The sequence below is a fragment of the Thermobia domestica genome, chromosome 3, assembly GCF_964235325.1.
Source record: "Thermobia domestica chromosome 3, izTheDome1.hap1.1, whole genome shotgun sequence".
NCBI lineage: Eukaryota > Metazoa > Arthropoda > Insecta > Zygentoma > Lepismatidae > Thermobia > Thermobia domestica.
This window is the reverse complement of record NC_137456.1, coordinates 246190193-246214722: the sequence shown is the minus strand read 5'-3', so window position 1 is coordinate 246214722 and position 24530 is coordinate 246190193. Positions and strand designations below refer to the sequence as shown.

Sequence of the window (24530 nt, the reverse complement as noted above, 5' to 3'; positions counted from 1 at the left end):
TGTGTTCATAAAAGAGAACGAGTACACCCCCCATAAAAAGTGCTCATAAAAGGGAATAAATTCACTCCTAAAATGGAGGTCGTAAAAGACCGTGGGTTCACGGTGTAAGGTGTTTAATTTCCCAGGGGCTCCTGAGTTGTTCTATACTGTCCCAGGTTGGCCCAGATCGATCCATTTTCTACTACTTGTGTTCAATCTAAACTAAAAAAGAAATCCATCTGGTCTTTGTCTAATACCATGACCAAATTTTGATAACTTTTTGGCTCCCTTGTCTGACTCCCTAGATCACAGGCAAAGAGATATACAATTTATTATCAATGGTTAATACACACATATCTTCGCTTCGTTTTGTTCTGAGACCATGGCCAAATTTTGATACCTTTTCGGCAGGGGGCCTCGCTGGCTCAGTGGTAACGCGTTCACCTATGGTGCATGGGGGTCTCAGGTTCAAAATCCTGTTTCAGCCAAGTGAACTTTATTGTGGATGACTCAGTGGTAGAGCGTTCACCTATGATGCATGGGTCCCGGGTTGAACTCCCCAGATCACAGACAGACAGATATAAAATTTATTATCAATGGTTAATAAACACATATCTTCGCTTCGTCTTGTTCTGAGACCATGGCCAAATTTTGATATCTTTTCGGCAGGGGGCCTCGCTGGCTCAGTGGTAATGCATTCACCTATGGTCCATGGGGGTCCCAGGTTCAAGATCCTGTTTCAGCCAAGTGAACTTTATTGTGGACAAACGCCGTGTACGTGAATTTGTTTCCACTTTCTTCATTCCAACATTTCATTCATTTCTCATCTTCACCGTTTTCATTAACCTAGCAGACATAGATGTCGGACGTAAAACTCAAAGATTTCATTTCATTGTTCACGCCTAGCCTAGCTGGCATAATCGTGGGACGTAAAACTCAAAGATTTCATTGTTCGTGCCTTTAATGTTTGCTGGCCCCGAGCACATACTACAGACAGGAAGGCATGATACTATCAAAATTAAAACACATAATATACCTCTTCTTTTTATATTTTAACGTTAAATTAAAAGTGATACGACTTTTCGTTCACTAGCTACTTTATACAAGTCTCCAGACATTCAGTCAGCTGTAACCTACTTGCAATGCGAGTCAGAAAACATTCAAGAATTCCATCTTATCATTTTCTCAGAACTCAAAGTGCAGCGAGCAGAAGCATCATACATCATACAGTTACGCTTATATGTATGTGTTTTTTAACGTTAGAATTTCATCTCATTATCAAATACGGAAGCGTAAAGTATATTGAACATACAATTAAATGTACTCTACCTTTTATCATTCGTTTAGCAGGACTGTAGTTCAGTCTGTTGCCTAGTTGCAATACGAATTATCAAAACATTTGAAAATGTTATCTTATCTGTTGCTCTTGAAACTAAACACTTTTTAAGATGGAGTTCAATGTGATAGCAGACATTCACATATATGTATGTATGTCTCTGTGTTTTTTAAATGTTAGAACCTGAACTGAGCTATGAATAAATACACTTTATATTTTGTTCTTTCAACAGCCTTTATAACTAAATGAAAAATGAACATATATATATTTTTACTTACCTATTTTAATAAGAACGTCCGGTATCACACTTTGTTCACAGCTTACACTCAAGTCTTTAGCGTTGAACACCAACGCTTTTACGCGGAAGAGGATCCACACACACACACACATTTACTCTTCTAAATCAGAATCACAAATGTTCTCTGTATACAAACACACACACACACACACACATGTGTATGCCTTAGAGAAACATGTCACAACAAGTTCGATCATGCCTACCATAATCGAGGTAACATTCTAGTCATCGAAAACATATCTCATTAAGGTTTTAATACATAAGATAATATATTTCACATTAAGACTTGGGAAAGTAGTGTTTCATTTTTTTATACAGGTATCTCTATGGGACTGTATTTCAATTCTAAATTTCGATTACGTAGTTTTTTGTGCTATGGGAATATGTTATATTGCTATATCTCATCACGGCTTTAACAGCAAATTCATTTGGCACAATCTGATCTTTGATTTCTCTACATAAGTGACTTTAATTACTTGTCATAACAGGCATGAACATGTGAATATCCATATAACACTTTTCACATGCAATACAACATCCTACGTTTTTAAAACATTATGATATGCTATGAGAAGCTTCCGCTATTAGAAAATGCTCAATCCAAGAAGTCCAATACGTTTTAAAAGAATCATGAACTGCACTATTAGTCTTATCAACTCATTTTCCTGAAAAGGTTCCAGACGAAAATTTTCCACAAGGGCCATAAGCTACAGACATTTCGTGAGGATAAGACCAGGGCTAAATCCTCACCCACTTCGCAGGAGGCTTGGGGGAGGAGTGTATGGGTATGTGTTTCGTTATGAGACTCATATATTATTTCTAATCCCACGTTTTAAAAAAAAATCATAAAATATATTATTTACCTTAGCAACTAAGACCAATTTCATACAATCTGCTGAGAAGCTTCGATCATTTGAATAGCATGCATTCAGTTCATAACCTACAAGCATTTCGTGGGAATAGGACCAAGGGGCTAAATCGCCTATGCTCTTTGGCTTTCCAGGAGGAGAAGGGGGTGGGGGTTCAAATAACTAGACAATATAAGATGAGGAGACGAAAAAAGTCATGTTTCATCTTGTTTCTACATCTGGTTGGCGTCCAAGAGTATACTTCCTTATTCTAGCATAGCAACATACTGGTTTAGGCCGGTATAGAGCCCTCTAATAACAGTTTTAGGGCCAAAATTTTCCCACGCTTATGAACCCCCTCTATTCTACTTATATGACCTCAAAAGGTTTTTCTTGGAGACAATGAGAATAATGGTAAATACAAAATCAATATCAAAATGTAACAACAAAATATTCAAAATGTAAGAAGTATCTATATCAGCTGAATCAGTCGATACACAAAGAGTTTGGAAATTAAAAGCTAATCTCAATTATCGAGTCCACCACTTTAACGCCCATAATAATCCTGATGTCAACCATATTTGCAAAACAGTTTTTGTATAAAGACGTTTACGTACTCCCATAACTGGCTAACTATTACTACAATTACAATAACCTGATTCTGAATGGTGCTTGAGATATTTTAAGTGCGTGCACGTTCAATGAATATTTGCAGTCAAAGTGATTTCAACGAGAGTTATAAATAACATTCCCTCTTTTTTTCTAACACCAATTTTTATTTAATAAACCACAGGATAAAAGTTGTTTTTGTCAATCATATGTTATTATGTTTGATTTAGAATCCATATTAAAAGTGACACAGTCATCTTCATCTACAGAGAGAGTAGTTAATATCTCTCCACTTGCTTTTATATAGTAATGATCCTTTACAGTATTAGGTTGACAGATAAAATTCGTCTTAATTTTAACATGAAATAATCCCTTCGTTAATTCACCATGTACTAACATAGAACATGAAGACCCCTGTGCAACAGTTTCAAATGTAGCTCAGTCGGAAATTCCTTGCTTTATTTGGTTTTCTCAATTGAAGCTCACCGCAATGTAAGTAGTTATTAATTTAGTATTTCAAATATTCTAAGTGGAAGTAACAAATATCACCCATATAGTGACGAACTAAGATCAATAGTCTGAGCTAGTGAAGGTCACATTCCATGGTTGCACTTTGCATATTTACAAAATCGCATTCACCTTGAAAGAACCAAACGCTGCAAATAGCAACCTGTTTAACACAAATAACTTCAAAGTATTGAAAATTAGGAGGAATTTGGAAATTCTACTTTTACCAAAAATGTACGTACTCAATATGAAAACTAGTTAATCGTGATATATATTGTATTCTAGATACTTACAGCTATTGGCCTTTCTAGTTTTCGCATTACAAAAGTAAATTCACTTTCGCCGTCACTGGGCATAATCCATTCTTCATTCGGTGGAGTTCTCCTGTAGAAAAATACAATTTATTTCGGGTGTTATTTTATTCTTTCGACGAAAATAGATTAATTAGTTAGTCACACTACGGGGCCATTCCATGTCAAATCACCTAATTTGAAAACATGACCGTGCTTCAACGTCTCAGATTCTTTTCAAAAAGTGGCATATATTAATACCAATGAAATTATCGTGAATTATTTTTTTTTCGATTTTCTGGGTGCGAAATGGGCCGGGGAGAAACTTTAAAAAGTCTGACTTTTTCTTCAATTTCACTTTCCGCCACTTAGCATCATGGAAATAAAATTACCATAACTTCCTTATTTTTGAAGTTATTTGGCTCATCCAGGTGTCAAATGAAAGCTTAAGTTTTTATCTTTCGGTAGATCCTACGCAACTATCCAAAACTATACATTGTCAAACATTAATGGGCATAAAAAAATTTAGAATTGTTTGCAAATTGTGCCGTTCCTGAAAAGTTAGAACAATGACTTTTGAAGCCCTTTTGTACAGTCACCTTAACATGTATATAGTTTCATAGTTGTAACTAACGAGCAATGACACGATTTGTAACAAATCTTAAACTGTATATTTCTGTACATAAAAATAATAATTACAAAAATACAAAAACGCACTCTTTGTTTTTTAAAATAACATGTACACCCATGTCCAAAATGATTACCGCATATCTCTAACTGTCTTTTTGTAAGAATATAATTTGATAATGATTTTGCAAGGTACTTTTAGTACTGATACTATGTGTACAATCGGGAAATGTATATTTGTGGTAAATTTCATAGGAAAAGAATTATGAATACGAAAATTAGAATGAGTAAAACAAAATGTTGCTAAATAGACAATAAAGTTCTATTTTCGTTTTATTGTTCTTATTTACCGCTCTTTTCACATAAAATTTGCCACATATATGTATTTGCCTATTATACACACACAAACATTATAAGATATGCCCAGTGAATTCGTTATCAAATTATATTCCTACAACATTTTTATAGAAATGCGACTATCATTTTGGACATGAGTGTACATGTTATTTTAAAAAATAAAGAGGGCGTTTTTGTATTTTTGTAATTATTATTTTTATGAACGGAAATATACAGTTTAAGATTTGTTACAAATCGTGTCATTGCTCGTTAGTTACAAGTATGAAACTTTTGAAACCTTTTAAACATAATCATCTTAGCACATACATGATATGGTTAAAAAATAAAAAAAAAGCGATTTTCGTACTTTGTAATTATTATCTCTTTCGTAGTACATGGACGGAAATATACAGTTTTAAGTTTTGTTACAAATTGTGTCATTGCTCGTAAGTTACATCTATGAAAGTTTTGAAACTTTTTAAATACGAGTACAATTATCTGCGCACATAAATGATATGATTAAAAAGTAAAATGGTGCTTTTGGTATTTTTTATATTTTTTTTGTTTTACGTGTACGGAAATAAAAAATTTTTAGTTTTGGTTACTAATTGTGTCATTGCTCAAAAGTTACAACTATGACACTCTTGAAGCTTCTTTTTGTAGAATCATGTGATCGCATATATAATATGGTTAAAAAATAAAAAGTATGCTTTTGGTATTTTTGTAATTATTATTATTATTATTATTACTATTATTATTATTATTATTATTATTATTATTATTATTATTATTATTATTATTATTATTATTATTTGTGATTTAAATGTACAAAAATCTACAGATTTACTGTTGTTAACAGAATATGTCTTTCCTCTGAAGTAGTGATGGCCTATTATGGAATTTTTACTTTCCGGATTCCGGAAAGTGTAATTGGAGAAATTTCGGTTTTAGGGAAATTTCGATTTGTTAAAAATCTGGAATTCGGAAAAAATCCGGAAAGGGGAAATTGCGATTTCGGAAAATTTTAGCCATCGTTACTGTGAAGTGGCAACTGTTACACTTTAAAACTTTTCAAATAATCATCTTAGTAAACATTAGGTATGTTTAAAAAATAGAACTGGTGTAATGTGTAGTTGGTTTTACCATAATATTATATTTTTGTACTTTAAATATGACTTTCAACTTTTTTCCCAATTGTACTATCGCTTACAACTATCAAACTTTTGTAACTTTTATTACAGAATTAGTTTGCATTTACTAGATATGATTAAATAACAATAAGGGATACCTTTTTTGTAATAGTGTTGCGGTTTTGTGAGTAGAAAATATAGGCCTAGCAATGTAAGAGTTTGAGTGATTATTACAAATCTTTCAAAAAAATAAGAAATAATAGACTAATGTAAATAGATAAATAGAATAAACATACATACCAGTAATACTTGTTAAATTACGTAGATTTACATACAAAACGTTGTGTCCTATAATTCACAGCTCATTCTTTTCATTGATGATATGATGTCTTCTTTTAATTTTGCTTTCAGTTGCGTAAGTCCGGCCTGATCGGCTTGTAATAGATGAAACAGGAACTTCCCAGATGATATTTTCAAACGCTATCCAACAAAAGTCTTCATTTTCTGGCCAAGTAGAATATAGGAGGCCCAGAGTGATGCATTAATTACACTCTGATGTACAAAAATAATAATTACAAAAATACCAAGAGCATCCTTTTTATATTTTATCCGTATCATGTATGTGCTAAAATGATCCTATAGAAAAGGTTTCAAGAGTTTTGCAGTTATAATTGGCGAGCAATGACACAATTTGTAAGAAACCTTAAAACTGTATATTTCCGTACATATAAGATACCAAAAAATAATAATTCGAATAATACCAGAAGCATCCTTTTTATATTTTAAATATATCATGTATGTGCTAAGATGATTGTATTAAAAAGTTTAAAAGTTTCATAGTTGTAACTTTTGAGCAATAGCACAATTTGATAAACCCTAAAATTTGGTTTGTATGGCTATTAATGTTCGACAGTGTAACCTTTCGCAAGATCTACTGAAAGAGCAAAAAGTAAGCTTTCATATGACGCCTTGATGAGACTAATAACGTCAAAAATAAGGAAGTTATGGTAATTTAGTTCCATGATACTGAGTGCCGAAAAGTGAAATTGAAGCAAAATTCACATTTTTCAAAAAAAAAAAAAAAATGGCCCCGGCCCATTTCTCATTCAAAAAATCTCATCCAGAGAATCTGAGACATTGAAGCACAGTGCTGTAGGTGATTTGACATGGAATGACCCTACGACAAGCGAGTTTGTCAAATGTTAGTTTACTAGTAAAAAGTATTATTTTAAGTATAGTCGATTTTTCATTGTATTAATTTCTACGTTTGTTTACGATTCACTGGATTAATGTGGGTTCATAGATGAGAATATTGAATATTACAGCATAATGAAAATATAATATACTAGTGAGACTTCGGTCTCCCTATGGGAAACTGGGTATATGAAGATAATTTGAACCGAATCCGTTCCAGGGACAGAGTATTGATAACAGTTCATAATATCACCATCTTAAACGATTTTAGTACCAATTCCTTGGGCGTTGCTGTTCTCCACGCTTTCTTTAAATGAAAAAGAATGTGCAAGAATTAAAGAGGAGCTACGCCTTTGGTGTTTTCACAATTATACATAGAAGAAAAATGACTTAATTCCTTTGTTTTCAAATTTAAATTTTACATAATAGCTTATAGTTCTATTTACAAACAGTAAATATTTGGATTGTAACGTGCATGTGTCTTTGTTTCAGATTAAATCTTTGGAACAGGGATTGGCAATCCGTCCATCACAAGCTACTAGTAGCTCGCGGGGACATTTTCGGTAGATAGTATTAATGCTTCGGTTGGCGTTTATAGGCAATAAACAAATTTAAGATTTATTTTTAAACAAGCTGGTAGTTCTTTTGGTTGGTAGCTCACAGTAAGATTTAAAAACAGCAGGTTGGCTCAGAAGCTTCATAAGTTTTGGGACCACTGTATCAGAACAACAACAATGATTTTAGTTTACACAGTATTGGGCATTTTGAAGACAATTATACTTTTAATTATTATCATGGCGTTATATATAATTTTTGAAATGTAAGTAATGTGGAACTAGAGTTACAGACGATCATATCGTAAATCATAGAATAGAATCACACAAAATATTTTACTTATCTCAAAATGAATTTTATAAAACTAGAATTCCCGTTTTCCAGAGACTTATAATGTCATTTTCAACTTTTGAAAATATCGTAGTTTACCTCTCCATGGTGAGTATTCTATTCAAATTACACTGGTCGGCAAAATGAAACTTTTTTTCGCTCCCACGAAATAGATGATCCCTATAGGTTTCGAGCTCCTGAGTTCTAATCCGTAACCCGTTTTTCTCCAGGACGTACCAGTTTTCAGGGAGGAGTTTGGTGTTTCAATGTCCGTCCAAAGATGCAATTCTCCACGCATAATAATTTGCACGTTATAATTTAAATATCAATATAAATTATGCAGATAAAATTGCATAAAAATTAAACTTTAACACTTACGAGTCGCTTGGTTTTTCTACTCCTCTTGTAATTACTATAGGGTGTCTCGCGTATCACATTCCAACAGGAGTCTGCCAACATATTCACACTCCATTTATCACTGTAGCGCCTCTCGATGGTAGCTACTTCCTGGTAAAACCTTTCCCCGTGTTCGTCAGAGACCTCCCCCAAGCTGTACATTTCAGGGAAGAAGTCTAGGTGGCAATACAGAAAGTGTAACTTTAGAGACATATCACATTCCACGTTACCAAATTAAGTAATTAACCTGCCCAAAATGTCTTTATAATCAGGTGACTTATGATTCCCTAGAAAGTTACTGCACACTTCTCGAAAGGCCCCCCAAGCCTCACTTTCTACTTCGTTAAGATTAGAAGAAAATGTAGTATCCTTAAAAACGTCTCTGATTTGAGGTTCCGTAAAAACACCTTCTTTCACCTTGGCCTCGGTGAGTCTTGGGAATGGTTTTCTGAGATGATTTAATGCTTCATCATCCCGGTTCAGAGTCTTGACCAAGACCTTCATGAGCCCTAATTTGATATGAAGGGGTGGTAAGAATATTTTCTCCGGATCCATAAGACGTTCTTTAGCCACGTTGATCTCCCCTGGGACCAGTTGCTTCCTTGGTGGCCATTTTATGATGGTGTACTGATCTTTGGCTCGACTATTCCAATGACAAGAAGCAGCAGTGCTTTGTGTAACCTCCTTATAAACCGGTGAGGATGACAATAACCTTAAGGTCAGCGCATACAGACAACCTCAATTCTTCGTTCTTTATTTTCCGCACTAGGTTTCGCGTGTTCTCGTAATTTTCTTTCATATGTACAGCATGAGAAATAGGGATGGCTGGCTTTTCATTGCCATTGTGTAGTAACACTGCCTTGAGACTTATCCCAGAGGGATCTACGAATAGCCTCCAATCTTCAGTGTTGTAGTTCAACTTCAGTTGTCCCATAAGCGATGGGATGTCATTACAATACACCAAATCACAATCCGTTGTAAAATTAGGAACTAGGCTCACCTCTCTTTTCCTATACATCGATATAATCATGTCTTGGTTTAGTAGATTCCATTGTTGAAGTCGTGATGCAAAGCAACAGGGCTTTAGACTTGGGAAGGTTTAAGTCTCTGATCAGATCATTCAGCTCTTCCTCACTTATCACATGTGGTTCATTAGTTTCAGGCACCGAAGCGTAATTGGGATCTGACTGTGTACTAGAAGATTGTGCAACATCCTCTCAAGCAGCAGGTTCTTCATCGGATGAAACACTGCACAGGGTGTATGAGTCTAGTGGCACGGGTACAGGCAGACAAACATCATGTTTCGCAGGTCTCCTCGCGGAATCCAAGTTAGGGTACTGTATTTTATGCTTCATGTTTTTTGAGAAACCTTTTATATTAGTCAGGCAGAAGTTACATGATAACGGGGCTCGCGTCAAACCATAGGTACGGCGAACGGCATCGATTTATGTGTACCTTTCAACCATCCTGTGAGAGTACGCGAACACGAGTTACCACTTTATTTCGGAGCCCTAACGCGATCCTGGTCGCCTATATTACACACGAAGTATAGATGGTAGGCTGTCTTCAGGAACGGTGACAATTGCCTTCTTTGTCCCTTGAAATTACTTCCCCACGTTATGTAGCAGAATGAATCTGTCGTATTGTTGCAAGTTCTCGGCATGTTCGTTAACACAAAGATCAATATTTTACGCAGAAATATTTTGCATCTACGGTATACAAAGACACAGCGTAACACAACCTTCTACCACGAAGATCAACTCGAAACTGAAATATTTGTTTCACGCGAAAACGTGGTGTATGTCTTGGCGCCTTTTTCAACAATCTGTCTGTCGTCTAGACAAAAGGGAGCCTACAAATGATCGCAACTTGATTACGAAACCTTTCTCCGTCAATAACGCCCAGGTTTTAGCGTATGCAGTGTGGAACGACAATAACTCTTTGCAACCCAATGGAAAGTGGTACGTTTCCCGGGGGTCGTTAGCTAGAGAAAAGAATGTTCCTGGGATATAGCCTAGTAACATTTTTTGGATTAAGATAAAAATTCAGAATTATGCACTCCAAACACGGAAAACACATATTAAATACGATAAATACTATTTTTCTCTCAATTATGGAAACAGCACCCAGCCAAAAATAAAACCTTACGTGCTGGAACGTTCTCGATGAGATTCGTAATCAGCATCTCAAAATCTATCCGGTACACCCTTTCACCCTCCTGGGAGGATTTTCATACCGACCAGTGTTATTACCCACATTATGATGACAAGGATTACCCTTGGATTAAACCCTTATTCATTGCTTCCACTATAGTCTACAACACAAATAAATGTATCATATCTGGCAATTTATACATATCCCACTGTCTTACATCTAAATCTCAGCTAAATTGTGAAAGAGAAAGCAATTCAGAGTTATCATTGAATGAAACACAACTCGTGAATTAGACAATTGAAATCACACCTGTAATAAGTCCTTTTGAACAATTTAATACCACTACGAGCAATAATATTAATAACCACGTAAACGAATGCTGAAGACGTATCTTCATAGAAAACGAGGTGCTGACTACTATATCGAAATTTACAGACTGAGGCTTAGATCATTTTTCTCACACATGACATTGTAACAATTTTTGTTATATTTATAATGGTTTTTTATGAAGATGTTATCGTCTCACATATCTGAAATTGAGTAAGGTAGTCTCAATGTATTCTTCAAAACGTTGATTGAGAAGAAAGATCAAGAAGATTGTAATAAATTTTAATATACTCAGAAATAAGGAATCGCCTATTGTACTCGAAACATTGATTAATTATCTTTCAACATTCATCTTGTTTTAAAAATCATTTCTCATTAGAGAATATTATGAAAATAAAATATTTTTGGATATTAACTGGATTATTATGATTAAAAAAAAATTGAAGAACATTACAATTAGATAGATAGATAGACAGATATGAAATCTTTGAAAATGAAACGTTTGAGTATCAAATACCACTATTATGCCCGTTAGGCTAAGGGAGACGATGATTAACGTAAGAGAATAATGAGAGAAAAGTTGGTGGAATGAGAACTGGGAGGAAACGGGAGTACCACGAGATAACACACACTCACAGTGTTGTTTGCCACAAAGTTACTTGGACGGTGATCAAATCACGGATCCTACGCAACTGGAGGTAAGCGATCTACCACTGAGCCACCATTCCTCATATATATAACGAATTATAGATAGATAGATAGATAGATAGATAGATAGATAGATAGATAGATAGATAGATATCGAATTTAAATAGTGATCGCAAAGAACTATGCTACTGCAACTCCAATGTTATCAAGTATATGCCTTCATCACTCACCAAAGACGCATGTTTAATAGGAAGTTGTCTGTTTGGAGGACTGTCACTCTAACTGGGAATCTGGAGCAGCATTGGAACAATGTCAAATAGTGCTCCATGCGAAACATTATTTGAGAGAGAATTTTAAAATTAATCTGACATAAAAGATAGCAAGCTCTGAGAAACTAAGACGAATCTTACCTAACGTAACCTTACCTTTCATACTACCCGTCTTTTGCGGGAACTAAGTTTAAACATCCCTCGCCGTTTCGAAGATTTAAATGGTGGACGGAATTATATCTTGCAATATTGGTGATGCTGTAGCAGTGTTAGTTTGCCACACTGAGAGACAAGTTGGAGTTTGTTTGCTTACGTTTTACATGTGTAAGCTGACGTTGTACTATTAGAAAAATTGTAACTTGATGTTAGGCTGGCACCGCTGGTTATCTGTCGGCATTGCCTTTAGTGTTGAATGATGGTCCCTGAAGCTATATTTTTTCGCTGATACAAAATTAGTTCAAGAAATCCGCCGTTCCATGTGTTTTCGGGATGGAATGTATTAAAGCTTAACTCCGAATTCATTGGAATACTCAAGTACTCATTACTCTTCCCCATTCCACCCCATTCTAACATACTTCATTCTAATGCAGCTGGAACCCACCTTTGCACACGCTACTCTATAACAAGTTGCTATTGATCTGTTTGATAGCTTTTTCTATAAAAGAACAATTAAATAAATATGTCGTAGTTAATGACATAAATAAGGAAATCGTAACTTAAACAATTACACACATACATCTGGCAACACTGTTGTTAGGAAACCTAGTTATAATGCAGAATAAAAATAAATGATGTCTTAGACATCCCAAGTTCATATTAGATAATATAAGAAATTAGTTTCCATGAGAAATAATAACATATCAACTACGTACACTTTGGCTAATACATGAGTAAAAACGCTTCAAATAATACGAAGAGCATCTTGACTTATATTTTCTAGATAATTAATATTTTAATCTTCTACGTATTTTCCTGCACATTACAATAAATATCATACATTTAATTGCCGCAGGACTAAAGAACTTGTGATTAACTGCGTAATTAACGATAACTCAGGTTCATTTCTCCTCCGGAATTTTAAATTGTTGTGGAATTTACTTTCGGTATGCTTCTCCTCTAGTAGAAAATCAGTTTCCAACGTTGGAAAATGGTGCTGTTGCGACACACCAACTGTGGTCCAACGTCAGGTTCAGTCGCTTTCGCAACAATTTCCCACCCATTTCCCAACATAACGAGGTTTGGATTTTTGTTCACCCAATCACTCCCCAACTATCCCCCCCAACCTTTGTGACAACCAAACCCCAACGACATTGAGAATGTTGATGCTTCGTTCACCCAACAAAATGTCACCGGTCTTCCTACTTTAGCCCAGCCAAACTTCGACGTTGAATGCTGGTTCACCATCCAAAAGCTAACGTTTACCAAACCAAATCTAGCATAATTCCCTACAAGCTGCAATGAAGGTGCACTGCTATAGTATTCAAAGTTTCAGATCAATTTACGCTTTAATTATGCACTTCAATAGTCGTCCTCAGAGGACTGGACATATTTCCTATGAGATTCACTATATACTCCCTCATTATCCACCGCATTTTTCATATATCGTACTCTGATTACCACGTCATAAGGTATGTGTATACCTTCACTGACGATGGATGGTTTAACGTGCGGTTCAGTACTTCCTCGCATTGCAGACTGCAGACATCTTTCACTTATTTTACGTGGCACGTATCAGTTTGTAATTTCAATTCCATAAATAGTATTTTGATAATGTAGATTCGTAATGCTACTTTTATTTGTTCTATTAGCATGGTAGGGTTCGTTTAATCTTCCTTTCTTGCCCTGAAGTGATATCTAAACATAACGTTGATTAAAAATATATTACGTCTCAACATGAGTAGAATCCATAACATCGATTTTTAGCCGTTTGGCGACAAAGAGGAACATCGGGTGTTGCATTTCGATTTGGTTAGAAATAGTGTGAAAAGGTGTTAATTTGAAAACTATGCTGCTAATCATTTAGCTAACAAGTTTAATGGTATATGTAAATATAATCTTAAGCTTCAAAATTAAGATGGCTATAGTATTTTCGTTAAGCTTTATTTTTTTTCTATCAGTATTTCACTTTACTGTCTGCTTTAGGTGTTCAAACATACGCTACTTTTTTCGAATTTCTTGTTTTTCACACACTCATAACTAATAAAATGTATTCATTAAAATGTCCTTTCCTCACTCGTAAGTGTCATTGCACTCGAATACATATAGTCTCGCTACTGAACGGTACGTTAAACTCAAAATCAAATCAACTGAACACTTTTTAAAATTCTGGAGAGTTCAAAAGCTGAACTACGGATACGTTATCAGAGATTTCATGACGTCCGTTTCTATGTCATTCATGGTACTAAGACTGCACCTTGTCTGTACATGATTTTACTTCTTGCTTTGTTTACCTAAGTTCAAAGTGAATCTATCTGCAACGAAATGAAGGAAAAGAAATTAGCAGTGCAAATATACAAGAAATATTACTGGTTGTCCTGTGTTTCTGGCAAGGAGAGTGTACGAAGCGTAAGTCTCAGATTAAAAAAATGTTTGTGCAGATCCCTATGGGGGCTCAAGGAATAAAGAGCGGCACAACAAATTTCGGATTAATCCATTGGGTGGGGCAGTGCCCCATTCGTGATTTTCGGCTTTCGTAGTAAACATCGGGCTTTTGATTTGAAAATTGACTTATTGTTGTCGACAACCGTTACCATTCGTCTTCATTTGCGTAAATTTATTTCAATTGTGGGATCGTGGATCCTTGTGTGCAGAGGGCCCCTATCACAAGTGTGATACATATTCCACCCTTCATTTTGACGAGCTAAATTCAAATATGCCATTAAAAGCACTTTGTGGAGCACATGTGCGGCACTGGTCTGTAGCTAGTTTCTGGGATGCTAAATCACAAGTTGAAAGAGAACAGCAGGGCTTCATGTAGAAGTTTTTCAGAATTCATGCTTACTTATGGATTGTATGATTTACGGAAATGAAAGAGCTCGAAAAAGTGTTCCGTGCGAAGCCCTTCGCACTCCTCGCATATGATAGTTTCGTTTAAGGAAACTCAGAAACTCACTAGATTAACAAATTCTGATGGCCTCGCATCTACATATCTGGATTTATACCAACTCGGATTTATACCGTATATATGAACACATCATAGTGGCTAGTAGATGATAATTGTTCGTAAACTAGCGACTGAATATTATAATGTTTGTTATGTTGGTGAAGTTGTATATCTGCTTGGTGTAAAATTATGAAATCAGTTATTTTCCGTACAAAATTCGTCCAAATTCTAAAGCACGAAACATCCCATGGTTGTACAGCCCAAGTTGTTCCCGATGGAATTTGTTTGATGCATAGCGTTATGTTTTCCGGAATGTGTTACTGTGTTTCCTCCTAGATAAAAGACGACCATAAACCTACGAACAATACATTTTTATCCCCTATGTTAGAAACCAAAACGTCACGTATCCGCTCTTCCAAATGCTGCTTACATATCTTTCCAGATTTTGATATAGCTAACTTACGATTATAGTTTAGTTCCATGACATACCACTTTGATCGGAATTATAAGTATTGTCTATATCGAATTCCGGTTCCGTATTCCTGAATACTAGCTGCAAAGATGTGGATGAAATGTCTATTTGTTCTGGATTGTCAAAATCGGCTCGTGACTCGAATTTTGTTATTTTTCTCGACACAATATTATATTTCCTTTGATAGCGGTCGCACCAACTTTGGAACCCTTAAAATTTACAAGATTAATTAATTTATTTTCAATTGCCCGTTTCCGAAGATCCATGCTATGTACAGGCATGAAATCTCTTTTACTTCAATGAACTTTGCATATACGAAATTAGAAATAGATGAACATTTGTCATTCCGTGTTCCTTAATTATCCATTTGAGCTTCCTGTCGGTGAACTTGCGACATATGTTTTACTGTTTTTAAAGTTAGTTTGTGCGCTTGAAAATTTTCTTTTAGCTCCAGGACTTGATTTAGATTTCCAAATATCGAAAACATTTTTCTAGTACTCTATTGGTGCTGCATAGCCTTTAGGGATATCATCTTCTACAACTCCGCATTCCGGATTGTCTACGGCTATGAACACTGTTAAGTATTTATCGTTGTTGTGTTCTGCCGTCTTTCCGATAACAAAAATGAGAATTTTCATACCACATTCAAAATATCAACAAAAGATGATGTCGATTCTTTTTCATTATCCGTAATTATTGTTGCTACATATTTTTTCAGCAGGAAATGCAGTTTGTAAAAGTGGAATGATATTCACAGGATTCATTATAATTCATCACGTGTTCAAAATGTATCAAATTTACTAACACGCATGTAAAAACATTGAACCTAAATTCAAGCGAAAACGCAGTTCATAACTCGCCATAAGACACTGGCTTCCTAATGAGAGATATGCAGTCTTAACCCTAGAACCGTACACTTCAAATATGTTACACAAACCGCACACGGGGTACAGGCGTACCCCAAGAAAGACATGACCGGTATCAAGAATATTATTTACATTGTTTAATATTATTTTTATTTTACATAAAACACGAAACGACTACTGAGCATCTCGTAAGTCAACACATTTTTTATATCCATTTAGAGCACGATGAGCATATCTTCTTCTGATGCTCCAAACAAATAAATTTCCCATACAAGCTGCAGGTAACACGGCTTTTTCTGTTTTTGTTTCTTGGGCAAAAACTACACCTTCCGCATCCACATGACCGTTGAGGAGGAACCTGAACTGGGTCCATCTTCAAAATCCCACGAATAGTTTCCTTGCGATGTGATTGCAACGTAGGCAAATGACATCGGTCATCAAGATGGGGAGTAATTAGTGAAATGGCCAAATTCTTTAGAAACGATCTTCTTTTCAAAGATTTATTCTTCTTTTGTGGTGATCCCATTAATACGATGAGCGCATTAATCCCAACTGCATTCAGTAGCCCGTAAAACAAGCACAGTGGCCAACGTCTTGTTTTGCGAGAAACAGTGTATTTATGGCACATCTGATCAAAACAGTCTACACCACATTTTGTGGTATTGTAACAATTAACAATTTCTGGAATATGAACAGAATTGTTCTAGTCAGGTTGGTCATGCATCGTAGAAAGCACCAAAGCTATCTTCTTCTTTTGCGGCTTGGGAGGACAATATGATAAGAGAGTGTTGGCACCACTGAATGCATACATAGCTGTGTTCCGTTCTAGGTCTTTAAAGTACAAAAAATGAAGCCGGAATCTTGGGTTTGTTTTTCTTCAATATACCCACTAACGTCATAGAAAGGTTAAGAAGTTTTTCAACTGTAGGGATACTTGTGAACCAATTATCAAAGGTAAAATTTCTGTTTGTACCCTGAATGGGTAATGTCAAGTTTTCGGTGTAATATGCGGAAGCAGATGCGTTGGCTGGTGTTGATCCTTTTCCCATATATACCTCAGCATTGACCATATAAAAAGTTTTGGCGTCACAAAACATCAGTATATTTATTCCATATTTAACTGGCTTTGATGGAATATATATACGGAACGGACATCTCCCTCTAAAGGTCAATAACTGCTCATCTAATGTACAATATTCGGAAGAACAATATAATTCCTGCCACCGTTTCACAACATGGTCAAACAGATCTCGTATTGGAGCTAAGAGATCATCTTTAGCTCGTTCTTTTCTTGTTGAACGGTCGTCGAAACGAAGACAGTTTGTCAGAAATTCAAATCGCTTTTCGGACATTATTACGTGAAAGTATGCTATTCCTGTGTTTTTGTTGAAAACCTCTGAAACGTTTATTGAATTCATTCCGAACACACCAGCTAATAATATAAACCTATTAGTGCCTTCACTTCTACGAGGTTTGTATCTCGAGTGAAACTTGGACCTACATTAACATCTACAGTGTCATTAGAGTTGTATTTTTGACGCTGAACTTGAATTTCAGCATTCGTAGATATAACAAGTTTATTTAGTGTGTTGTCATCAAGGAATAATCACCAAGCTTCATTTTCTGACGTAACAAGTCGAGCACTACCTTTTATTTCCTGGAAAATGAACAACCAAGTTCCGTTTTGGCGTTCGAATTCTAGCAGCTTTAACTCCACTCCACTTGTATGTATTTCTTCCAAAAAGGATCACAGGAGTCTCACACACTTTTAGTAAGTAACTTTGCTCTGAATCACTTGATTTTTAACTCACGTGGACGTTTCTTTGATTGAAGTTCTTTTCAAAACGATCCAAATTCACAGGAGCTTTTTTCTCTGTCACTATCAGTTGACTCTTCACTTGATGTAATATTTTCAACAACAACACTCTCCTCACTGCCCGAACCATCCGTTGAAGAAGTGTCAGTTGAATCTTCCATTAAACACTGTTGAATTTGATTAACGTTGAGACTTTCCATTCTGCTATTTACTAAGATCACAACAAAAATCACTATACGTTAACCGTACACAGGAGTACAGGTGTGCCCCGAAATTGCCACACAGCAGTTACAGACAACAATATACATTGGCTCCTATTGACAAACTAACCAGCTATTCAAACAATGAAACTAGGAGCAAACTACAGATTTAATATGGAACTTTAAATTATAACTGGGGTAAAGGTGTACCCCGTGTACGGTTCCAGGGTTAATCTTAACTACATATAAAACTACATGAGCTGACATTATTATTGTGCACTTTCTCTAGGGCTACAATGATTAAATTTGGCATGATTGTAGCTTCCCGGAAATAACCGACAGGAAAATTACCAAAAGTTAATATTGTTAATTTTTAGGGGGTCTAAATGGGAGACGAAGAGTTTCCCCATGTTTTTTTAAATGGGCCTTTTTAGGACCTATAATCTCATATTTTAGGCACTTAGAATTGAAATAAAAATTTGAAATTCGGCATGCTTGTTCGTTTTTGTTAGCACTACCCAAGTAAATCAGTAAAAATAAAAAGCAACCCAACTTTAGAGTGGTTTTATAGGGAACTGAAAAATCTTTCCCATGTTATTTATATCAAACACATTTTACACCTATAAATTATTGGGCACTTTCTGTAGGGTTACAGTGATTAAATTTGACATGATTGTAGCTTCTCGGGACTAACCAACAGAAAAATTGCCAAAAGTGAATATTTTTAATTTTTAGGGGATCTTAAGAATAGGTGAAACAATTCCCCATGTTATTTAAACGGGTCTTTTCTTGGACATATAATCTCATATTTAAGGTACTTGGAATTGAAATAAAAACTTGAAATTCGTTATTCTTCTACGTTTTCGTTAGCGTTAACTAATTAAGTTGCTAGAAATAAAAACTTTCAACTGTAGATTGGTTTTATCGGAACTGAAAAATCTTCCCCATGTTTTTTATATGGGACATCTTCTAAACATCAAAAAGTTTAGGGACTTCCGACTGGACTAGAAAGATGAAATTTCGTAAGAGTGTAGCTTTGAGGGACTAACGTACAAGGCAATTGCAAAAAGTGAATATTTTTAGGTTTAAGGGCTCTAAAGGGGGATGAAGAAATCCCCATGTTATTTAAATGAGCGTTTCCTTAGGATACAAAATCTTATTTTTTAGATAGTTGAAATAGGAAAAGACTTTAAATTTGGTAGAATTGTGGATTTAAGAGGTGCGAGGCCGTAGGCTGAGCAAATGTGAGGATCAGGGGGCGAAGCCCCCAGCTGTGCCAAATTGAGGAAATGTGATTAAAGAACAAATGCACAAAATTCACTCTTGATGCAAAGGCTGATACCTAAGAGATGTGAGGCCGTAGGCCGAGTAAACGCGGGGCCTGGGAGCGAAGCCCAGAGCTAGCCAAAGGCTGTCTCTATACAAAACGATAACTCAAAATAACGTCTGTCCAAGGACGCATGCACTTCTCGAATGGAGTTAGCAGTTTCTTCGCGCATGGTTTAAACAGCATCAAATAGATTTAAATGACAGTGAGTGTATTTAGCGTTGTGCATGCAACGTTTTCGTTATTTTAGCGTCTGCTTACCCAGCCTGGGGTACTTAATAATTTAGTTTGTGCAATAATATATAATTGTTTATGCTGTATTTTTAATACTAATTTTATAATTTTAAATTACTCATAAGTACCAAATAAATGATTGCACAAAGTTGGTTCATATCTAAATTAGTTATGGTCAGACTTTTTTGAAGCAGGAGCTCGGTAAACAAGTGGAGAGGAGTCCTCGCTCACGCACTCTGGTTAATACAAAGTCATTCTATTAGCTGACGTCTCTGCATTTTTCTTTCGTATTTTGTTTCTTCATTATATTCCCTATACTATTCCATTTAGTCTTGAAATGAATAACGGGCTTGCTAGTACACTATCAGACGATTCTGCAGGTACATACTTGCTAATCGTTAATTACAAAATATGAAACATTAACACAATTTAAAGTGAATATACAATCACCTACATTGCAGTATCGTTGATCCTACTAATTCCGAACGAGCGTTTCATTTCTGTAAAACATAAAATCCAGACAATAAGCATTGATTCTGCCCTATTTCAAACCCTTCAGTTCTCTTTCAACTTGTTAATCCGCATCCCAAAAACTGGGTAGAGACGTGTGTCGCACATGTGCTCCTCACAGTACATTTAATAACACATTTGTATTTAACTCCTCAATATGTAGGGGGAACATGTATCATACTTGTGAGGGCTACCCCTCCCACACACACAGGGATCGCCGATCCACAATTAAAGTATCTTTACGCAAATGAGAACGAATGACAAAGATTGTCTACAACAATAAGTCAATTTTCAAATTAAAAGCGGACTTTTACCACGAAAGCCGAAAACCGCAAATGAAACACTGCTCCAGCCAATAATGGTATTCCGCCGAATTTTGCAGTGCGGATCTTTATTCCATGAGCCACCATAACTAGCTGCACAAACATTTTTGAAATCCACGATTTACACTTCGAACACCTCCCTTGTGAGTAGGTACTTAAAATAAAGGACAAACTTAACAGAAATTATGGAAACAAAGGTAAAAGTTACGAAAGGAAAACGTGAATCCTTGCACTGTCTAGTCTTTCAACATTTTAATTATTGACAAGTACACAACGACAGGGAATTCTGTCAGTCGTCTATACTTAATAACAACTTTGTTGTATCCAAAGTACCAAAAAACTAGTAATCAAAATGTTAATGTTTGTGCGGAAAATTTATGTATCATGGCGAAAAAAATGCTCTAATAGTGAATTGAACTGATTTGAAACCAAACTAAAACTAGGAGAATCAAATCTGTCATATCTGTAGTTTGGTGCGTAGGGGAAATAAAATTGTGAACCAAAGGTTTTACAACAACTCAAATTATTAATATAAATTATGCCGAAGATTTTTGACTTATATAATCATAAAAGAACTATGAAAGAAGTTTCGAAACTAAGGAAAATAGCGTTAAAATTTGAAAGGGCAAAGAAACCTTTCTCACACAGACACAAGCTACACACACACACACACACACACACACACACATATATATATATATATATATATATATATATATATGTGTGTGTGTGTGTGTGTGTGTGTGTGTGCTTGTGTCTGTGTGTCTGTGTATGTATGTATTAGGTATACTTATATTTCGTCTGGAGGAAGGATATATATTAGGGTGTGCCGAATTTTAACTTTTTCCGAAAATCGATTCGGCAAAGGGGTTAAAGGGTGTCTTTTAGTGGGCAAAGTGTATCAGATAATTTTCAGAATTTTTAGTCAACGGGTTCAATGTTTTATGAAAAATGTATGCAACCCGCACTACACGGTAGAATATTTCATGTTTTTGGCTATATAAAACTCATATATTCTTGCTTTTGTTTTATGGATTTAGCCTTAGAGGCAGCTTGAACTGTGCCTAATTTACCTTCCCGAAGCTCGCTTACTCCTTCGCAGTGCAGTTGTTCGCTTACATTGGCCAAATTTCAACGCTTAAGGTAAGATGATTGCTTTTTTGTATGTACGAGAACTTGATTTGTTTTTCTTTAGGCTAAGAATAGAGTTTATTTACTTATTTATTTATTTATTTATTTATATTTTCTTCTAATGCAATTCTTTATCAACGTTCACGATACTTTATTCTTTGTCCAAAATAACCCAGAACTCACTACGAGGAGGTGAAAGCACTTCTAGTTCCACCCACTTTTAATTAAGCACTGTTTATTCTTCAGCCATGGCCTTACTTGCTTGCGTCCTCACTTATTTGCTTTGCTTCTATAGATGGCATAGTCTTTTTCTCGATCCGAGTGTTTCATTTTCTTGCTAGAAACCAAGGCTCAGCGTATGAATCCATCACAACCTACAGACCCGCACACGGATTGAGAAGCTTGCGCCAGCAAACCCAACATTCACTCTAATGCTTGGGTATGGCCCGATAACGTATTTATTTCTTCTCCGAGCATTGCAACTGAGTAAATATTTTTTTCAGTCTCGTCTTCTGTGAGCATCATGGTGAGCTGATTCTGCAAGGGACAAGGTCATCCACTCCATCATGTCGTAGTAATCGTCCGCGTGAAAATTTATTTTTAAGAACTGCGAATTATTAAAAAATTCAGAGAATACTATCTGCTTAGATTCCGTTGGTAGAAATTGGGCTAGATTCCCAAATTCCATAAATACCGCGGTTCTTCACAGCATGATAGTTTTTGCTGGATTGCAAACCAGATCCGGGGATACACCATGAGATGTATTGTACAAGACACATGAATGTCTTGCAAGGTCTCGCTGTGCTAATGTACAAACGAGGAATGCGACATGTCTTGTTAAGCCAACGTGACTGGGTCATTGGACTGGGTTTCATGTTCGCCAAGTTTAAATACAGTAACCTGCGTGAATCGCTCTGTCGATTGCTGGTAAATATTGTTGGTCCGCACTGAGGTCTTCAACCTTTTCTTGGTATTCTACCAAGGGCGCTTCTTTGCACTTGTCGAGCTTTCTTCGAATGGGTAACGAAAGTTTTTTTGGACCCGATGCTGCCCCCTCGAGATGTCATATTAAGTAACGAAGCGGTAGTTCATTTCCGTGAAGAAGACAAACGGTTCATTGAAGTTCTCGATTGATTTATTTTTAACAATGTAGAGCCCATTTAAATCTTCCCGTGTTGATTGATGCACCGTCATAGCCAGCTGCTACCACCGTTGACTTATGACTTCCATTTTCCTCCAGACATTCGTACGCAGACGCGGTGATGTCCTCTCCACTACCAGACTTCGGCACAACGTTGCCCTAATACGTTGAACCTGGTTCTTCTACTATTTTGTGTTCTTCTTTGATCTGCCGCCGATACCAATGTTTTCCTCTCTTTGCTTGCGTTACAGTCTGGTCTTTCTTTCCACCTAAGAAGACTCTTCTAGCAGATTTTCCGGCTATGTCGTTACTTTCTTGAACAGCTTCGCTGAATTTACTCTTTTCCCTCCCAATCATATTTTTTTATCAATAACAAGGTTTTGCGCTCCGTTTAAATGTCTCCTGCATCTTGAATTCCTGCAGTAGCGTTGCTGAAACTACCAAAAGAAGAAGTAACTGCGTTTCCATGCCATACCCAAGCAGTAGAGCGAATGGTGAGTTTGGTGACGCAAACATATCAATCCGTGTGTGGGCCGGAAAGTCGCGAAGCGATTCATATGCTGTGTCATGGCTTCTAGCAAGGAAATGCCAACACTTGGATTGAGAAAAACACTATGCCATTTATAAAATTAAAGCTAGCAGAGAGTTGCAGATGCCACAAACAACAGTAAGCAAGATCTTACGCAAGCGTTTGTGGTGTCATCAATACCGACTGCAGTTGCTTCAGAAGTTATACCCACAAGACAAGGTAATGCGCCGTGAGTTCTGTGAGACTATGTAAAATTTCATGGAGGATGACGAAAACTTTCTGACGAAGATCATTTTCAGTGATGAGGCCACCTTTCACTTAACTGGAAAGGTAAATAGACACAATGTAAGGAATGGCCAAGCCAGAATCCTCATGTTACTGTAAATGTGGAACGTGACTCATCGAAAATCAATGTTTTTTGAGCAGTACCAGAGCGTCGGGTGCACGGTCCGTTCTTCTTTCAGAAACAATTACAGGTGAAAGTTACTTAGCATTGCTACGTAACTGGTTGATTCCTCAATTTACTAATGCAGAGATAGACGACTTCGTTCTAGAACAAGATGGAGCGCCGCTTCACTGGCATCGTGCTGTACGCAGGTTTCTAAACGAGAACCTCCCAAACCGCTCTAGAGTCAATGATCAACTTCTTTGCAAGTGGCCTCCAAGATCACCTGACCTCACTGTTTGTGACTTCTTTCTGTGGGGATTTGTGAAGGACAAAGTGTGTGCACCTCCACTACCTGCAACTCTGAACGATCTCCAAGAACGCATTAGTAATGCTGTCAACTCCGTCACACCGGATATCCTTCTCAACGTCTGGTTGGAGCTAGATTACCGCCTCGATATTTACCCCGTTACAGGTGGCGCGGACATTATTTACACTAATTTGAATAAACGTGGGACTGTTTCTGTGCTCACCATATATATATATATATATATATGTATATATATATATATATATATATATATATATATATATATATATATATATATATATATATATATTCATCCTCACGGCATTGTCAAGGCTCTATATTTGTATTTT

The 24530-nt window shown here is 36.1% G+C and overlaps 1 protein-coding gene across 1 annotated transcript in view; it reads right to left on the bottom strand.

Moving 5' to 3' along the window:
• The window catches only part of LOC145682181 (uncharacterized), a 96593-nt gene extending 73280 nt beyond the window's left edge, over positions 1–23313 (bottom strand). The window contains exons 1-2 of the mRNA XM_081753768.1: positions 23123–23313; positions 3871–3961 (exon numbers count right to left, since the gene is read on the bottom strand). Of these exons, the coding sequence (XP_081609894.1) occupies positions 3871–3961; positions 23123–23313 (282 nt within the window). The remainder of the gene's footprint in view (positions 1–3870; positions 3962–23122) is intronic.
• Between the last annotated feature and the right edge of the window lie 1217 nt (positions 23314–24530).